At 51.2% G+C, this 18,259-nt stretch overlaps 1 protein-coding gene across 1 annotated transcript; it reads left to right on the forward strand.

Annotated features, from left to right (window-relative positions):
* The first annotated feature begins 5,283 nt into the window (after positions 1-5,283).
* Positions 5,284-18,208, forward strand: GPR157 (G protein-coupled receptor 157). The gene is made up of 5 exons (XM_048326434.1): positions 5,284-6,730; positions 12,480-12,693; positions 13,924-14,118; positions 14,966-15,222; positions 17,440-18,208. Exons 1-4 carry the CDS (start codon positions 6,027-6,029, stop codon positions 15,185-15,187), a joined length of 1,335 nt encoding a protein of 444 aa, XP_048182391.1. The 5' UTR covers positions 5,284-6,026; the 3' UTR covers positions 15,188-15,222; positions 17,440-18,208.
* The last annotated feature ends 51 nt before the right edge of the window (positions 18,209-18,259 follow it).

An 18,259-nucleotide genomic window follows, 5' to 3' on the forward strand; every position in this document is an offset into this window, starting at 1 on the left:
TGGGTTACAGACGACTCAGCTGTGTTTATCTTGTTAGTATTGGTAACTTTTAGAGGCCCTAACCAAGATTTGGGGGTAAGGGACGTGACAACTGTTGATTTATGAGTTCGAGCCTCTTCTCCCTCGAAAGCTTTTTCTTCAGTACTGCTGCAGTTGCTTCCCTGACTCTGTTTGTCCCCAGGCTCTGACCTTCTGTGAATGAGAAGAGAGGAGGATTTCACCCCCCCTGCCCCAGCTCCCCCCTTGTGAGATGCCGGCTGTGAGTGTTTCTTTGGCAGTGTCTTAGCTGGTTGTTGTGAGCAATGGTCAAGGAAGCAATCAGCAAGTATACTGCCCTAGAAGTGCTGCACATTGTTGGGCTGCCTCACCTCCCTGCCCTCGGGTGAGGGGATCGGGGCTGGGATGCTGCCCAGGTGATCTGTGTGGAGCTGGAGCTGCTGTGAGGAGTGCCCCGGGGTGCTGTCACTGCATCGGAGAGGAAGAAAAAGAGAAGATGAACACGCTGCTGCAAGTTTTGTTCTTTCTTTGTCCTTCCCGAATGCCTCTGGAGGGCTCTGTTGCACCCTGTCCCTGTAGCAGAGCTGTCCTTTTGCTGCTTTGCACTTCTTCTGTTCCAGGTCACTGGTGTGAAATAACTCGAGCAAGGCTTTCAGGGAAGCTGATGTGCATCATGACTGTTTTCCAGCTTGAGGCTCTCATCAGCTTTTCTGTCTCACCTGTGCTAAAACCACAGGCTGTGGGCAGCCCTTTCTCCTGCACAGTGTTTGATTTACAGGAAGCTACACCTGAAAAATCCTACAATCTGGCCTGTTTTTCAACTGCTAAATATAAAGTACTTTGGTACTGTAGGTAATGAGAATATTAGAAAAATATCACTGAAAAATTCCACGAAGAGCAGTGCAGAGGCAGCCTCTTTGCACTCTGTGGAAATGCCCTTTCCCAAAGTGCCACCCCTCTCTCCATGCTGGAGTCTGAGCTGGGGGGTCTTATGATCAGGTCTTAAGTGTAATTTTTGATGTTTGTTGGTGGCATTCTCTGTTTCATTATGAATGTACAATATTAATATCTTTATTTTTCTCCACACAGCCGCAGCATGAAGGAATATCCCATATTAATCCCCTAATTTAAATTTGAAATTAATAACTATCTCAACACTTGGAGCATCCTTTAATCCATTGATTGTTGCTGGCTTAATTCCAGCAGTGTCACTAATTACATTCTGCCTGCAAAAACATCCTCACTGCTCGTGGCTTTTTCTTGAGAGCTGCTGGCTTGAATTCTTATGCCATCTCTGCAGCCTGACTACACGTTTTTGTGCTGATGGAACTGTTTAAAATGACTGAGCATCTCTGCTTGCTGCAAGGAAAGCCCCTGAGGGGGAGTGCTTGGCGTGAGTGACGTGTGTCTTCAAGAGCTGCCTCTTGTGTTGGTCTGGTTAAAGGGGATTTCAGGCTCCAGGGAGCCCCAAGGAGCCAGGTTGGAGAGGAGCTCAGGTGCCAGAGTCAGCTCTCAGCCCTGGCCGCAGAGCTGGCTGCCTTGGGGGGCTCGGTGCTGTGTTATTGCTCCTCAGCAGAGGGGTGGGAGGCAGGAGAAGGGGGGTACTGACCTGCAGCAGCAGCAGTAAAGTCATGATGTTTGGTCTTGCATGATCAGGATAAAATAGGAATTCATTCATACAGCATTTGCTAATTCCAGAGGACTGGGAATAAGTTAAAACTAATTTTAATTCAACTTATTTTCAGTTAGTGTATCCAGAGGACTTGGGATAAACTAAAACTAGCTTTAGTTCCATTTATTTTCAGTTGGTGTAGTGACATGAGGGCACCTTGGGTTGGCTTTTATTGTGTGACACATCTGGCTCCTGCAGGAGAGTGGGAGCGGAGCAGACGGAATGTCTGCACCTCTTTAACTGCCTGCCTGCCTCTCTGCTCGTTTTCCTTGGTAGATACAGAGAGAATGTATTTCCTTGGGGGTTTTTTACTTGGGGGTCTTCTAAATCTCCTTGAAGAAGGGTGTCTGGAGGGGGCAGCTGCTGAGAGATGGTTCTGAAGGCTCTGAGTGATCATTCTGGAATTTTCTGAGCAGCCCTGGATGTCTCTCAGCAGTGCTGTATCAAAAGCTGTCAGTATTAGTGTCTATCCAAAACAGAAGGGAAGGGGTTAATGAATCAAGGATTAGGTCCTTAATCTGTGCCAGGAGTGCAAGAAATGTGGACCTTTTTTTTTTGTCACATGCTAGAAAAAGCAACAAAGGGCAAGCATGAGGATTTTCACCTCTCTCAGAGGCCTTCCCTTAACCACGCTCCCCGGCTTCCCTTTCAGCTGGTGCAGCGACCCCAAGGACCAGGTGAGCACTTAGGAAAATGGTCCTGTTCTCCTGGAAATGAAGAGCTCAGGTGCTGGTAAAACTCTTGGCTGGCTTTTTTTGAAGATTGCTTTGCAATTCCAGAGTTAGGTCTCTGTTTCAGGTTTGCTCACTCCTGGCTGGGGTCTCACACAGACCCCGTGCCCTGCGTGGGCACAGCCAGGCTGGGCTCAGGGTCTGTGCCAGGGAAAGTTGTGCAGGATGCATTTAATTTTCGATTCCTCTGAGAAGGGTGGGAGTTGGGTGCCTTAACTGTTCTAAGGCTGAGCCCTGAGAAGCTAATGAGTATAAGAAGCAGTTGTTCTGGCTTCCTTGATTGGAATTAGCTGCATGGTGGTTTGAGAACTAAAACATTAAAGGGTTCTGGTTATTGCAGTACTCATCTGCTTTTTACTTTTTTTTAATGGGTTCGATGAAACTGGACTCGGCTTCTTTTCCCGGCTCCTACTTGAAAGGGCTGTCTGATCTGTGGGAATGATGCAGGGACGGAACAAGGTGACCAAGGTCCCTTTGCTGCTGCTAGAGGCAGCTGCGTCCATCAGAGGTGGAGAAGAGCTGGTTGGAGCAGGACGGTGGTGATGGGGAAAAGAATCCTTTGCCTGGACCAGCAGTGACCTCTTGTGGGTGGTGAGGCTGGCTGGGGACACGGGGGCACGCTGGGGATGCTGGCAGCTGGGACTTGGGAGTCAGAGGGTGTTATTCCATCTGTGGCCTTAAAGTGAGTGTGCTAAAGGCAGCTCGGGTCCTCCTGGCTTAGATATCAGAAACAAACAGCTATAAATGGTGCAGAGTCTTCTCTTCCTCACAGTCTGTGCCCCGAAGCTGGGATGTGAGATGGTGTCTTAATGGTTCAGGAGAAGCCCAGACTCTTCTCCCTGGTGAGCCCAGAGCCGGCCTTTGAGCATTTCAGGGGAGTGAAACAGAGCAAGAGCAGAACTTCTGCTCATGTGCTTTTCCCACTGAGTATCTTCATCTCTGATGAAAGTGTCTCACTGATGTGGCACTAAATCCAGGAGAGGAGCAGGCGCTGTGAAGGCACTGCCTGTGATATGCAGAGGTGCTGTGGGGTCTCAGCTCCTAATCATCATTTAAAAGCCCCAAGGCGTATGACCAGGTTCCCAGTTAATGGAGAGCTGTGCCTCAGCCCAGCTTCCTACCCAGCTGCAAAGGCAAAGTAAAAACTTCTTTACTTGAAGAAGCCATTAAAGAAAAAAAAATTAAAAGGCTGTGTCAGTACATTCTGCCTCACAGTGGAGGTAAATTTATGTAGTTACAGCTCAACCAGCGCTTTATAAGATGCAGAGTGTAGCCTGTGTGTCAGAAAGCTCTTTTAGTAGTTGGTGGGGTGAATTCAAGTCATTAAAAAAGATTTCCTATGTCTTTTCACCAAATGCCACGTTGCTTTATCTCCCTGTGCTGTAAAAAGCATCTGAAGGTGAAATTCTGAAGGGAGAATTTTCATTGTGTGTGTTGCTATATGACAAGCCACTTCCTTAGATTTTTATTCCTGAGCTACAGACAATGCTGCCTTTGAATTGAGATGTGTCTTTGGGCAGTTTCCAAATATTTCTGTTCTCTGGGCAACTGCAGATTCCTTGGGTCTGGAGGGAGGAATGTGTGTTTGGGCAGGGACAGCTGCTGCCCTGCTCCGCGGTGAGGAGGTGACAACACCAAGTGACAGGAATGCCACAGAGATGCTGAATGTCTTGCACGTGGAGGTGCCGAGAAAATGGAAGGTGATGGGACTATTCAGTAAGAATTATTTGCCTTTTGTTGCTCAGTTTTGAAGCACAAACCCTGAGTATGCCCTGCTGTTGAGGGGTGACTTCTGTGTGCAAACTTACCATGCTCGAATCCTCTGCCTGTGCTGTTTCTGATGGTTAAGGCAAAGATCCATTTCTCAGTTTTTTATTTCCACAATTTATGGTGACCTGACAAGCCACTATTTTAGAACTGAGGAGAAAGGAGTATCTGAATCACAGCCACAAGTTAGTGGAAATGCAAATTCTGGATTTATCTTGATTCTCTATCTGGCAAGACTTAATTAAGCTGTGTTGTGGAGCCACATCCATCACCCAAAATAAAACAGCACTCAGCAGCCAGGGTGTTTGCTGACCTGGTGTGTCTGGATGTCTGTGATAGGTGGGTCCTGTGCTATAAAAGTGGGGAAAAGGGAAACCAGGGAACAAGGAAGAAGCCAAGAATGTGCAAGAGCAACAACTGGGAATGCAGCCTTGACAAAGCTTTGTCTCGTGGGGTTTTTTTGAGGGGTCAGATGGTAGCTAAAGAAAGCCTGGAACAATGATAAAGTTAAAAAAGCTATTGGTGTCAGATTGTGTGTGGGGGGGAAATGCAAGTTGCTGCAGCTTCCTTTTTCTATAAAGAACATGCAGAGGGCATCAGGCTCCAAAATAAATTGCTAAAAAAGCAAAGCCTGCTTGACAGAAGTTTAACTGGGTGGCAATTAAGTTACGTTGAAAGAAGATCTTGTTTCCAAAGGAAGCAACTTCAACCAAAAGGTGCATCAAGGTGAGCAAGAAGCAGCACAGCAGGCCTAGGTACAGGTGAAGAATTAGTGAAGAGAGTTTTAAAAGGCTCTGAAGTTCTATCCAGTGTCTTCTAGGAAAGGTTTTGGTGTGACTTGTCCCTGGAGCTGCCTCTCTGGAGCAGCAGGAATGTCTTTGGGTGGCACAAGGAGGCAGCTCTAAGATGCTCCATTTGTGAGGTGCTGACCCATGGGCACCCCTTTACATGCTGTGGCAAAACTGATTTAAATCAACCTGATACAAAGCTCTAAAGGCTTCACTGGCACCCAACCCAGGGCAGCCAAGGCAGAGCTGTTTGTTAGTGAAATCCTCCTTGAGAACTGGCAGAGCCATTTAAAATGTGGAGAATCCTCTCTGTTTGGAAGATGGGAAGGTGAAACTGAAAGGACACAATGGCCAAAAGTACTATGAGAACGTGAAATCATTTGTAGTTCTTAAAGATGTTTTTGTCAGGTGTTTTTTCAAGGGTGTGGTAGGATGGCTTCAGGGTGCTGGGAGAAGCTTGGGTGGGGCTAAGACACCTGGTTTTACAGGTCAGACTAAACCTTGTCAAAAGATGAGTTCAGTGGGAATCCTTCATGGCTGGGTGGCTGGGAAATGATTAAACTATTTGAGAGAACAAGACAGCTGAAACAACAGCCCTGTCCTTCGGAAACGGAGCACATCACTCTTCACATCAGAGGTGTGAAGTATGAATGATGCCACAGAGGGATCAGGCAGGTTAGGAGCAAACAAGGACACGATTCCAGCCTGGGAGTTCTCTGAAGAGGAGGGGGGGAAGCACTCCCTGAGTGCTCGTGTGTGTGTCCAAAAATCCCGGCAGCTCTGGCTCAGCAGGGGAGATGAGTTGTGCGCTGTCCTTGGGGAAGGAGGTGTCGATAGTAAAGGAGAGGAGGCGACAGCAACCCAGGCGTTTATTTGTCCCGCTTCCTGCTGTGACGCTGCTCTCGGCGGCCAGGGCGGGTTTTTCGATTGAAAGAGAAAAGGGCTTTTCTGGGCTGCGGGGCCGCGGTGGGTTCGCTCCGTGCGCCCCAGCGGGAGCGGCTCCCGATCCCGATCCCTGTCCCGGCGGGGATTCCCTCGGGAGCGGGGGCAGAGGGGCCGGCCCGGCCTCACATGACGGCGGGGGCGGGTCGGGCCCCGCCGCTCCCGGAGCTGCTCCTGCGGCTCCTGCGCTCGCCTTCCCAGCCGGTCCCGCGGCTCCGGACAGAGCGCTCCGGTCACCGCGGACAGAGCGCTCCGGGCACTGCGGGCCGGGCACTCCGGCAGAGAGCTCCGGGCACTCCGGACAGAGCGCTCCGGTCACCGCGGACAGAGCGCTCCGGTCGCTCCGGTCGCTCCGGACAGAGCGCGCCTGTCCCGCGGGGCTGCATCGCGCTGTCCCCTCGCTCCTCTCCGCTGTCCCCTCGCTCCTCCCCGCTGTCCCCCGGCTCGGGCCGGGCCATGGCCGCCCCGCTGCCCCCCACGCCGCTGTTCGCGGCCGAGCGCGGGGCCGTGCTGGTGTCGTGCGCGCTGTCCTGCGTGGGCTCCGCGCTGCTGCTCTGCACCCACGCGCAGTGGCCGGAGCTGCGGACGCGGCCGCGGCAGCTGCTGCTCTACCTGTCCCTGGCGGACCTGCTCTCGGCCCTCTCCTACTTCTACGGGGTGCTGCAGGACTTCGAGCGCACCTCGTGGGACTGCGTGCTGCAGGGCGCCCTGTCCACCTTCGCCAACACCAGCTCCTTCTTCTGGACCATGGCCATCGCCCTCTACCTCTACCTCACCATCGTCAGGGGCTCGCCCACGGGCACGGGCTTGCTCTGGTGCTTCCACGCCGTGAGGTGGGTGCTGTGAGCTGCTGCTGCCGGCTGGGACCCCCGGGCACCCCCCTCCTGCCGTGTGCTCCGCTCGGGATGGAGCCTCGGGTGTCGCTTGAGTTTCTGTGCTTTTCTTCTCCTCTTCTTCCTCTCAAATTCCTTTTCAACAGGGATTTTGCTGTCTTTTAACTAACCGACCCTGTTTGTATCCCCTTTCCCTCCCCAAGTGAAGGGTTGGAGACATGGAAAAGTTAAAAATTCTTTGTTCAAGGTCACTTAGAAAAACCTCTGGCAAGTTCTAATGACTGAAAATCCTGGCTTCTGCTTTCCCTCCAGTCTGCTTTGATGTTCTAGAAATAATGTAACAAAACTTGTGTCTGTGATACCTGTCTGCTGCTGCCCAAGCTTCCGTGGTTGGGATCTGTTTCCGTGGGTCCCCAACTTCCCCCTGTCAGCCTGGCCCGTGGATCCTTCCCCTCTCCCCAGGCAGGTTGCTGTAGTTCCATACTCATAGGACAATGTTGTCTACAAGTGATGAAACTGCTAGAAAAGCACTCGGAAGGTTGTTTTGGCATGTTTGATTGAAAGCAAGACAAACCAGACCACAGCGTAGCTTTATGTCTCAGTTTCTGCTATTTAGGGCGCTGATTTTCCACATCATGTTTAGTAAAGGCTTTCATTATGCAATTGGAGCTTGTGGAATCATGTGCTACGTCCACACTGAGCAAAACAGTGATCCTTTAGTCCTCTGCGTTGCCAAGCTTTTGCAATAAATTATGAGGAGTGATCTGGTTTAAAAGGAAAAAAAGCCCTCAGGACAAGTACAGAATTTTCTTAGGTTTCTTAGTCAAATATTTGTCACCTTTGAGTTTCAAACAGCATCATTTGGCAGATGACTGAACTAGAGCTGAGTCCAGGTGAGGATGGGCCAGAGAGAGACTTTGAGGCTGAGTGTGAACCAGGGAGAACTTCAACTCCTGCCCTGCCTGTTGGAATTGCTGCTTGATAGCAGGGGCAGTGTGAGGGAGCCTGAGGGGACTGCACATGGCCCTGGCACACCAGGGTGGTGGTGAAGCTGAGGGAAGATGCAGTGGAAGGGTTTTGAGGTTATTTCATCTCCAGTAAATAGAGAGTTGCACTCTGAGAGCTGTGGTGAGGACGGGGTGCTGGTAAAGAGCCACGTGTCGCTTAATGGATGTTAAAAACAAGTCTGACTCCTTCCTGGGCATTCTGGCTCCATCAAGCACATCAAAGAGCTCAGGCAAATCTGGCCTGTTTGTAATTTTCCTGTCTGCTAATTGCCTGTGTGGCTTTTGTCTGTACTTCAGTTTCTCCATCTGGTTTAATGCTCCTCAGCATTACCAAGCTACCAAGCGTGGAAAGAACAGAGCCACTGAAACAGCGCTGGTGCAATCTGTGCACTCTCTAAAGCTCTAAAAACCTTGGAAGATCGCTCTAACCCTTGACACGGAGGGAGAGATGCTCAAACTGAGCTGCTTCTGGGTGAATTTGTTACGTTTATGTTCAGTTCTTCACAATGAAAATGAAATGCCACCTTCAGTCCTTGGAATTGATCAGCACCACTTGCTCCTTTTAAAGGCTATTGAGCACCTCTGATCAGGTTCTGCTTTGTAAATGCCTCCTGTTCTGTGCAGAGCCAGTGTTTAAAGCTGCTTCTGCTTTATGATCTGTCTGAAAAGCCAGAGAAAACAAGCAAGGACGTGTTCCCTGCCCATCCCCTCGTGACACTGCTTTCCTTCCCTGCACCTTTATTGTTATCTCAGTTACCTGAGAAATAAAATTCCAGACATAATGCTTGGAGATGGCTCCCCCTCACCCTTTCCAGCATTGCAGGGTCCCCTGGCTGTGGTGCTGGTGGGCTAAAAATCTGTTAGAACCACGCAAGTAGAACTGCTTCAAGCAGTGTATGGAGAGTGTCTTCTTGTATGTGAGTTGCAAGGAGTGGGTGAGGGAGAGCTGTTTAGAGCAAAAGGGAACTTGGCAAAGGAAGATGCATTTAAGGATTTGAAGTTAAATTTCCAGTATTTTAGCCTAGGCAAGAACCTGGAATTTTTTTCCTTTCCTAGCTTTGTAGGTTGCCAGTAGAGCCATGCAGGGACCATGGGGTGAGAGTCATCCCCAGACACCTTTGGGAGGGACCCAAGGCAGGATGGAGTTTTGTCAGGCAGGTTCCCTGTTCTTCACAAGCTCCTAAGGGCAAAGTACTTGGTTAATGTTGGCTCTAACCAGAGACTCCTGATTCTTTAGCTGAGTGGAGCTGACTAAATACATGTTGGAAGTCAGTACCCGAAATTTTCCTGAGGGAAGTCAGGATGTCACAGTGGATCGGACCTGTCAGACAGGTTTGTGCCACAGGGATTCCTGTGGTAACACATCCACCAATTCCAGGCTGGAGAGCTGCAGCCTCTGCTTTGGTTTTAAACTTGTTGATCTCGGATGAGCTTTGAAAACCAGCCTACATCAGCTTTGGAAATAATTACGTAGCTGTGAAATGTGAGTTCTGGCATCCAGAGTGCAAACGACCAGGCTGCCTCACTGCTCCTGAATTTCCAGGTGTCAGGCGTCCTCTGGTTGGGTAACATCACCTTTGTTGTCAGAGAAGTTGATCCAAACTTGGGGTGAGGAATGGAGCAGACAGACAGAACCCACCTTGGCATTGTTTCCTGCTTGGCTTTTGATACCAATTGCTGCCAATGTTTGAAGGGTTTTCATTTCATGATCAGGCTGTGCAGATCATTATAAGCATAAATATACTTACTTTAAAAAATATATGTATCTATAACATATGCATGCTTATATATTAAAATATACGTGTTTATATATGTATTTACATTTATAACCATGCATGTTCATTGAGTGTCTGGGGTCATTTCATGCACTGCTGCACTGTTCATCTCAGCCCTTGATGGGCTGCCTCCTGCAGGATTAAACTGGGGCAGATTTGGAATTCTGGTTACAATGTGTGCTCAGAGCTCCTTCCTGGAACTGGCTGGGATATCCAGGAGCCTGATTTTTCACTCCTCACAGAGTAAAAATTCCTGTCCCCTGAAGGAACTGCCTGCAGGCCTGCTGGCAGGATGGCTCCTCGTCTAACCTGTGCAGGCAGGTGACAGCAAATCACCTGCTTCTGAGAGCCTCCAGGGAGGAAAAAGCAGCTGTGCAGCATAAATCAAAACGTGGTTATTGAGCAATCTGACCCAAGAAGACCAGGACAAGTCGAGGTGAACAGTGCTGGAACTGAAGGGTCCTCGCCTTGCCTTGTTTTGGTGTGACTGTGCAAAGATATGCTGGGTTGGATGATTTCTTAATTCACAGATGGTCAGGAGCTGTATTGAAGGAATAAGTACGGTTGTGTCTGCCTTACAGGTGGGATTTCCAGCCTTTCTACAGAAAGGAGGAATCGTTTTCCTTTCTCTCCCACACTGTGCCTAGATCCAGGTGTGCTTTGGAGAGGCCCAGCCTACATAATTGCTCTTTGGGGCTCAGAGGAATATTTCTGCCTCTCTGTGATCCTGGATCCTTTTTATTCCAGGCCTTACTCACACCTTGGGTGATGAATCCTGATTCTTCAGTTCCTGCATTCTCCTGGTTCAGTAACAGCATTGACGTTTTGCAGCCCTCCTGAATCTGTCATTTAGGAGCTCTTAAGAACAACCAGATCACCAGTCTCAGTTCTCCTTTCCAGTCTGCTGAAATGGAGCTGAAGTTCACGGAAATGTCTGATTCCTTTCTAGATCCTTTCTAATTTCATTTTGTTGGTAATCCTTTGTGCTTGGTGTTAGTGGTAAATATCCATCTGATCCCAGAATGCTATTCCAGTGAAAATTTACTGCCTGTTAATGCAGCAGTTCTATTCTTCCTTTCACCAGTTATCTCCTGAAGGGTTTTAAGTCCCTTGCTCAGTGGTGTGTTATTGCCTCCTGTGGCCTCTCTGTGTCTGTACTTACACTGTCCTGTCTTACATCCACACACCATAATTTCACCTGGTTTTGTCTTAATTCTCTTTCAGGTCACTGTTGAGATCATTATTTAGGCAAATGCGTTTTTTAATTCACTTCCTTTTTCTTGGTGCCTGTGTGCCTTAAAATGGTTTCTCTAAGGAAGTGCCATTTCTCTTGAATTCTTTACCTTAGTGCTCAGTTCTTCCAGGAGTGCTGAGAATGGAATGGCTTTGCATGTGCAGTTGTTTTCTGAGAAATTGCCAGTTTAACCAAAATGACTCGTGAATTGTGTGGAAACTTTCATGGTGGTGGTGACGTTTGGGATGTTTTTAGAAAGTCTGCTCTGATAACAGAGTGGGGAGGGCTTCCTGCAGCACAACTGTCCTTAAATAACAGCACTGGCTTGGATTAGCACTGCCTGTTCTGAGCTGAACCTTGAGACAAAATGTTCTAAATGTGCTGAAGAGTTGACTCTGAATTTTTTTACAGTATTATATTTACATTTGGTTCTTTCATGAGTTGGTGAATCCAGACATTGTTTAAGAGTAGGAAATGGGGTATTTTTGAAATCTAATATCATGGGATTATCTCTGATTCTACAGCTGGGCTATGGACTTTCAGATAATCTGGTCAAGGCTCCTGCTGGCTATGGAATTTCAGATAATTTGGTCAAGGCAACTGCTGTTTGCCTGCATAGCCTGGTGTCTCTGAGACTGATTTTTGGGGGCAAGATCCTTCCCATGCTCCCTGCAGCTGCTCCAGGCTGTCAGTGGAAGACTGTATGAGAGCAAGACAGTCATGAATTTGTTTTCTCTGCACCTGGCGAGACCAGGAGGGTTATGCTGGAAGCTCAGTCTGAGCACTCTGAGCATTTGTGTCCTTTATTGGAGCTGTGGCCCCCATCCCTCTCTCCAGGGTGGCTGTGGGGAGGGCAGGTGGCACATTCAGCTGGATGCAGGGCACTGTTGTGGTGTAATTTTTGTTTGGGCTGGTGGGATTTTTCTGTTCTTCCTCATGGTTTCTTGTGGGCAGCCTACACTGCTGAGTGACTTAATTCATGTGTCACCACAGTTATTTTTCTTCTAAATGCTTCCCTGTATTTGACTCTGCTGTCAAGTGAGAAGCCAAAGTCACAGCTCCAAGTTGTGTGAGTGTGGCTCCTCGTTGCTTTCTTGGCTTTTTGCTGTTACTGCCAGTATTTTTCCCTGGCTCTTTGTCCTTCAGAAATTATACTTTTGCTCCCAAAATACTGACTACACCTTCACTTAAAAGCAAAGCAAACAAACAAACAAACCACTGATGGAATGAAGCCGTGGACTTCTTTGTGTGCTGAGTTTCACTTTGGAATCAGAAGGTGGGACTTGGCTGCTTGTGCTCGGAAAGCTCGGGATCAGCTGGCTGAGTCCTGCAGGAAAATCACATTTTACAGTGCCCTGGCCTTGTCAGATCCTCAACCTCCCTGAGTCCAGGAGGGAGTGGGAGAAGGGCAGGAGGTGGGCTGGGTGCTGCTGCCCTGGCTGCACCCTGTGCAGGCCAGGGGGGAGTGCAGCACATCACTGCACCTCTGCCCTTCGGGGCTGGGGCTCCACATTCCCACAGAGGGTCCCCAGGAGGTGGATTTGCAGTCCTCGTTCATACACTGCCTGTTTGCCACTTGCCCTCACCTGCTGCAGCAGCGCCGATGGTCTGGGATAAGCACTGGAATCCTGGCTGGGGAAGAATCCCTGGCTCTGCCACCCATTTCCCGAGGTGTGGGGGGCTCAGCTGAGGATGTTCTTGGCTTAACCTTGTTCTCTGTGTCCCCCCCTCAGCTGGGGCGTCCCCCTGGCCATCACGGTGGCGGCTGTGGCTCTGAAGAAGATCGGCTACGACGCCTCCAATGTTTCTGTGGGCTGGTGCTGGGTCAACCTGGATGCTGAGGATCGGCTCCTGTGGATGCTGCTGACGGGGAAGGTCTGGGAGATCCTGGCCTATGTGACCCTGCCAGTGCTCTACATCCTCATCAAGAAGCACATTAACAGAGCAGTGAGTATTCTGTGGGTGATTCCATCCCCCCATGCTCTTTGCTCCTTGTTTAGCAGCTGCACAGGCAGGAGCTGCTTTATGACACTGAAATGTCCCCACCCCTGGGAGAAGCAGTGCCCCGATCCAGCAGCACCATCACACAGTGACTTAGCACAAGCAGGATGTAAAAGCCCTTTGAAAACGAGCAGGGATGTGGGATGTTCATGAGGGAAATGTTCAATGCTACAGTAAGAACTGAAACACAATGTGAAGGACAAATTCAGCTTTAATCAGTTTTCCGCAGTTCCACTTGTACCAAGATTGGAATTCTCAAACCTCAGTCCTTTTAGTATCTCCAACGAAAGTTTGTGTTTATGAATTTATTTTGTACTGGAGCTTAAAGCTCCATTTGGGAGTCCAGGCACTGGATGGCTTTGGGCGCCACAGAGGAGACTCCCTGTCCTAGCAGGGGTTTGGAATTCAGGGGTTCAGTTGTTGCTGTTCCTTGTGAACACACAAAATCCAGGCATCTAGGACAGCATTTGCACAGCAGACAGATCCAGATGAGAGTGGCAGAAGGAGCTGCACCCAGAGTTTCCTTTTTTCTCTGGGTTGTGTTAGGGAAAAAAGCCCCCCGTGTGGAGAGATGCCCTTCTGGAAATTTCTGCCTCTGCTTGTGGTGCAGCTGTGGCGGTGCTGAGGATGAACACAGCCCTGCTTAGGGCAGGATCCTGCAGAGGAGGTGGAAGAGCGAGGCAGTTTCCAGCAGCCCCAGCGTCCTGGGAAGGGAAGGGGAGCCGGGGAGAGTTTGCTGGTGCCTGTCAGCATCACCTGACGTGCAGCAGGCAGGACACGCTGTCCCGGCCGTGGTCAGAGATAGCAGCGTGACCTCCTGGAAACCTGACCCTGCCCGGCCGGGCTGCTGCCTGTGCCAGGGATTCCTGGTAACGCTGCTGTCCCTCCCCACCCCACTCTGGGAGCAGTGCTGAGGGCAGGCAGCTGCCCCTGTTCTCTCCTCGGGGGTCTGGGGGTTCAGGGCAGCAGCACACGGAGCCTCCTGGGCTGTCGCTCCTTGGCCGCAGCAGGAATGTTTGTGTTTCCGAAGGCAGAGTGTGGCTGCTGCTCACAGCTGTGCCCCTGTTACCCTCCTGCAGGGCTCAGGGATCCAGTTTGCTCTGGCAGGAGCCGCTGGGGCCGGGGTCCCGTGTCTGTAGGCTCTGCTCACGTCCTTGTCTCCCCCGCTCCCCGCAGCACGCCGCGCTCTCCGAGTATCGGCCCATCCTCCCGGGAGCCCCGGCCCTGCAGCCCCGCACCTCCATAGCAGACAAGAAGCTCATCCTCATCCCCGTCATCTTCATCTTCCTCCGCATCTGGAGCACAGTGCGGTTCATCCTGACCCTCTGCAACTCCCCCGCCGTGCAGAACTCCGTCCTGGTTGTCCTGCACGTGAGTGTTTGCCAGCAAACGCATCCAGGGGGGTGCCTGGGAGGGAGAGAAGGGTTTGGTGCTCGCAGTATCCCCTTTTTTGGCAGGATGAGAAGGGTTTGGTGCTCGCAGTATCCCTTTTTTTGGCAGGATGGAGGGTTGCAAGAGCTGGGAGGGAGAGAAGGGTTTGGTGCTCGCAGTATCCCTGTTTCCCCTTTTTTGGCAGGATGAGAAGGGTTTGGTGCTTGCAGTATCCCTGTTTTTGGCAGGATGAGAAGGGTTTGGTGCTTGCAGTATCCCCTTTTTTGGCAGGATGAGAAGGGTTTGGTGCTTGCAGTATCCCCTTTTTTGGCAGGATGAGAAGGGTTTGGTGCTTGCAGTATCCCTGTTTTTTGGCAGGATGGAGGGTTGCAAGAGCTGGGAGGGAGAGATGGGTTTGGTGCTCTCAGTATCCCTTTCTTTGGCAGGATGGAGGGTTGCAAGAGCAGCAGCAGCAGCAGCAGCAGCAGCAGCTCCGGGCAGGAGCTGCTCCAGCAGCATCTGGCGGCTGCAGGGGAAAGCTGCGCTGGCAGGGAGGGCCAGGGCCCGCAGCCGGCAGGGAAAGCAGCTCCGGTGGGAGTGCTGCCTGGCTGTCCTCCAGCAGGGCTCAGCCTGCTGCTGCCCGACACCGGTGCCGGCCCGCAACAGCCCCCTGGTCTGCTTTCGGGTGCTTTTTGGGAAAAAGAAAGCTCATTCTTCGGAATTTGTTGTTGTCGTTGAGGTCGAAGTCGGTGACTGTCAGGACCGCAGCTGCTCTGACGCGGTGTTTGCTCCTCTCTGGGGGTGCCCGTGGGAGCAGCCCTGGGTGATTCCTTTCCTGCCTTTGCAGGGAATTGGAAACACGTTCCAAGGAGGAGCCAACTGCATCATGTTCGTGCTGTGCACACGGGTGGTCCGGGCTCGGCTGCTCTCCCTCCTTTGCTGTGGTCACTGTGACGAGCTGGACTGGCCTGTGCAGGGATCCAACAGCTCCTGGCAGCGCCCACGGCCCCACAAGGACAAGGATGTGCCCGGCCCCGAACAGACGAAGCCGCTGCTCTCCAGCACCTGAGCTGCCTCTGTCTGCTGCTGATTCCTTCTCTCATGGTAAAAACCCAGAGTGAGCCCTTCCTCCTGCCCTGCCTGCACCGATCTGAGGGCTGGGAGCAGTGACAGGGGGTTTCTGCTGCTGCTCTGGGGGGTCCCTGACTGACTCTGCAGCCCCCATCACGCTCCCAAACCATTCACAGAACTGCTCTGCTCCTTTCCCTCTGAGCTGTTCCTCGAGCCTGCAAAATGAGGAACTAAACTGCAGGGCTGTCTGGCCCACAAGGACAGGACACCAGTCAAAACTGAAGAGGAATTGGTGTCTGTTTTTAGTGTGAAATGCCGCATGCACACACATTTCGTCAGTACTGCACAGATCAGCTGTTCAGGGCCCCAAGTTCCCCACAAGCAGATGGCAGCCTCTGCTGCCATCATCATAGAGGGGGACAGAGGGGAAGTGATTCACCCAAGCTTGCCTAGAAAGTGTCTGGGAGCAAAAAAATTGACAGAAGCTCTTCACTGCAGGTGCAGGATCCTTGGATTGGTCTATTTGTGTAAGCACCTTGCTTCCTGGAGCTCGACCTCAGGAGTGATCATGGCAGAATTTATAGGGGTGTCAAACTTAATGTGGGCTCCTGTCTGTGAATCAGATATTGATAGAGCTCTTTGCAGTCCCAGAGTGCAGCTGAAGGAGGTAAAACCCAGAGCAGCTGTCCTGGCTGCTCAGATGGATGTGCTGGCATGTGCTGTCTCTTCAGGCAGAGTGTAAAACCTGCTATGAAAGGGCACTTTTGTACTCACCCTGCAGCTCACACTCAGTCCAAAGGGTGAGTCTAGAGGGCAGGATGCCCATCTGGGCCGTGGGGCATGGCAGGAATCAGAGTCTGGGAAGAAGGCAGGCTGTTGGGAATGGCAGACCTCTCTCCATACACCTGTTTCTCCTCCTCCCAGACCACATGGCTCAAAAAACCAAAGGACTTTTTATTTGTCATCAGCTGACATTTTTAATTTGTAGAAGAGGTTTTTGCAAAGGGAACAGGAGCCTCGTGAGCTGTCTGGGGAGGGAGGGCAGCTGCAGGCCCCCAGCTGTTCCAAAGCTGCTTTATTGGCCCATGTTAGTCAAGTTTACAGCAGGCAGCAGAGTTACGTGGCGCAGAGTCCTAGGGGACTGTGGGCAGAGGTGAGTCCTGCTATTTCCTGAAGCCTTGGCATGAACTTTGTAATTTTATTAGTATATTTAAGCTCTATTGTGCACAGGCTGTGTAAACGTGGGGTGTCTTCAAGAGCTCATGAGCCCAATTTCATGGGACTGCGGAATGGCCCTGCTTCTCAGCATCCCTGGAGTCTTTGAAAGGTAGCTGGAAGCATCTTATTTTTGCCACAGACTTCAAGAGGTTTTTTTCTCCTTTCAAAAAGCTTTTTAAAACTTCTAAAAGCTAAATAGAAACCTTGATAGCTCAACCTCTTGTGAATCCCACAAGGCTTGGAAAGAGGAGCTGTGTTAAACTTCTTGCAGAAAAGTAGGATAGAAATTCTTTAATTTTATCCAGCTTAGTATTATGCTATATTCAGTTTTTTTGGAGCCAGCCCTGAAGAGAAAAAGTAAAATTGTCACCGACTTGGCCTAAGGGAAAACAAAACAGCAGAAAAAACAACACCAAAAAAAAATCAAAACAGATCCCATGTTGTCAGTTTGCCTTTTTCCATTACAGAGCTCTGAGAAATGCTTTAGGAGGAATGTGCCAGGGTCACATTTCCAGCTCCAGGGGTTCAGGGAAGCGCTGGGCTGCGAACACCAGCTCTGGGCTGCAGCACCTGCACTGACACACACGGGGAAAGTCTGGGACATCTCTGACATCCTCAGATCAGAGAGGCCAGAGAGAGGAGAGCAGCCAACAGAAAACCTCTCAGAAACGTCTGTGGTTGCTAACACTGCAGCTGAGGGCAGCCTAAATGCGAACAGAGGAGGAAGAGCAGGGAAGGGGTGTGGAAGTGCCTGGCTGCTCCTGGCAGGGCCCCCTCTGTCCCCACACCAGGTGTGAGTGCAGGGGAGGTGCCTCAGCTGGCTCTGAAGGTGTCCCTGACCTCCTCCCTGTCACCATGGGCGGGGGGATTTTAGCAGGAGGGGCTGAGGTGGGGGTGCCAGGCTGTGCCTGTTGAGCTGCTGCGAGGTGACATCCCTGCAGCCAGCCCGCTCTCCTGGGCCAGGGCAAAGCGTGCCCGGGCTGCGGGGCGCTGGGACAGCCCCGGAGCGTGACTGTGCCTGGTTCTGTGCAGGTGCGGGATGGAGCCAGAGCCCCACAGAGGGAGCTACAGCCCGGGGAAAGCGCCGCTGGAGAGGCTGAGCCGAGGAGAGGTCCCAGCCTTTGCTCTTCAGCTGTGCTCAGGATGCTCTGCGACAGGCTGTACTCCGGTTTCCTGGTTTATCTCCCTTCCTTCCCCTCACCCTCCACTGTAAAAACTTGTTTGGGGTTTTGCTTTGGGGTTTTTGAGGCCGATGTGTGGTGAGTTCTGAGGTGAACAAACACCGTGGGGAAAACTCGAGGAGCTGCTGGACCGACTGTCCTGGGCATGGACTTCAGTCGTGGGGTGTGAGCCTTCCCGGGAGCCCCAGCCTGGCTCCTGCTCTTCGCCTGAACGTGGGCAGCACCGTGCTGACAAGTTTGGTTTGAGCTGGTGCTGGACAGACGGTTCCTCTGGATGGTTTATCCCTGCTCCTCGGTGGTTGGGGGCCGCTGTCTGTGGTGGCAGCACGGGGGCATCTCCTGAAGGAATCGGAGCCCTCCAGGCTCCCTTGGTGCTCAGGGATATCGGGATGTACCCCCAGGGACAGCCCCTGCCAGGAGCAGGACAGAGCCTGGCTCTGAGCCCCAGAGGTGCTCTGCTTTGTCCGTGCCTTGGGAGTGTTGTATCGGACTGGGGAGGGCATGGGGCTTTGTTTGCTGTTCGGAGATAATGTTTTGCCTTATTCACAGCTCCTCACTTGCTTGGTTTTTAAGTATTTTCTCCAAGTTTTACAAAATAAAGTTCTGTTTCTTCACCAGGACGCTGCCCAGCATTGCATTCGTGCAGCAAGAATAGGATCTGGGTTGGTTCT

The sequence above is a fragment of the Corvus hawaiiensis genome, chromosome 22 (genome assembly GCF_020740725.1).
Source record: "Corvus hawaiiensis isolate bCorHaw1 chromosome 22, bCorHaw1.pri.cur, whole genome shotgun sequence".
NCBI lineage: Eukaryota > Metazoa > Chordata > Aves > Passeriformes > Corvidae > Corvus > Corvus hawaiiensis.

Coding starts and splice junctions, on each gene's coding strand:
- GPR157 (XM_048326434.1), top strand. CDS start 6,027: ATGACGGCGGGGGCGGGTCGGGCCCCGCCGCTCCCGGAGCTGCTCCTG. Junction 12,694..13,923: donor AGAAGCACATTAACAGAGCA/GTGAGTATTCTG, acceptor CGCTCCCCGCAG/CACGCCGCGCTCTCCGAGTA. Junction 14,119..14,965: donor CCGTCCTGGTTGTCCTGCAC/GTGAGTGTTTGC, acceptor CTGCCTTTGCAG/GGAATTGGAAACACGTTCCA.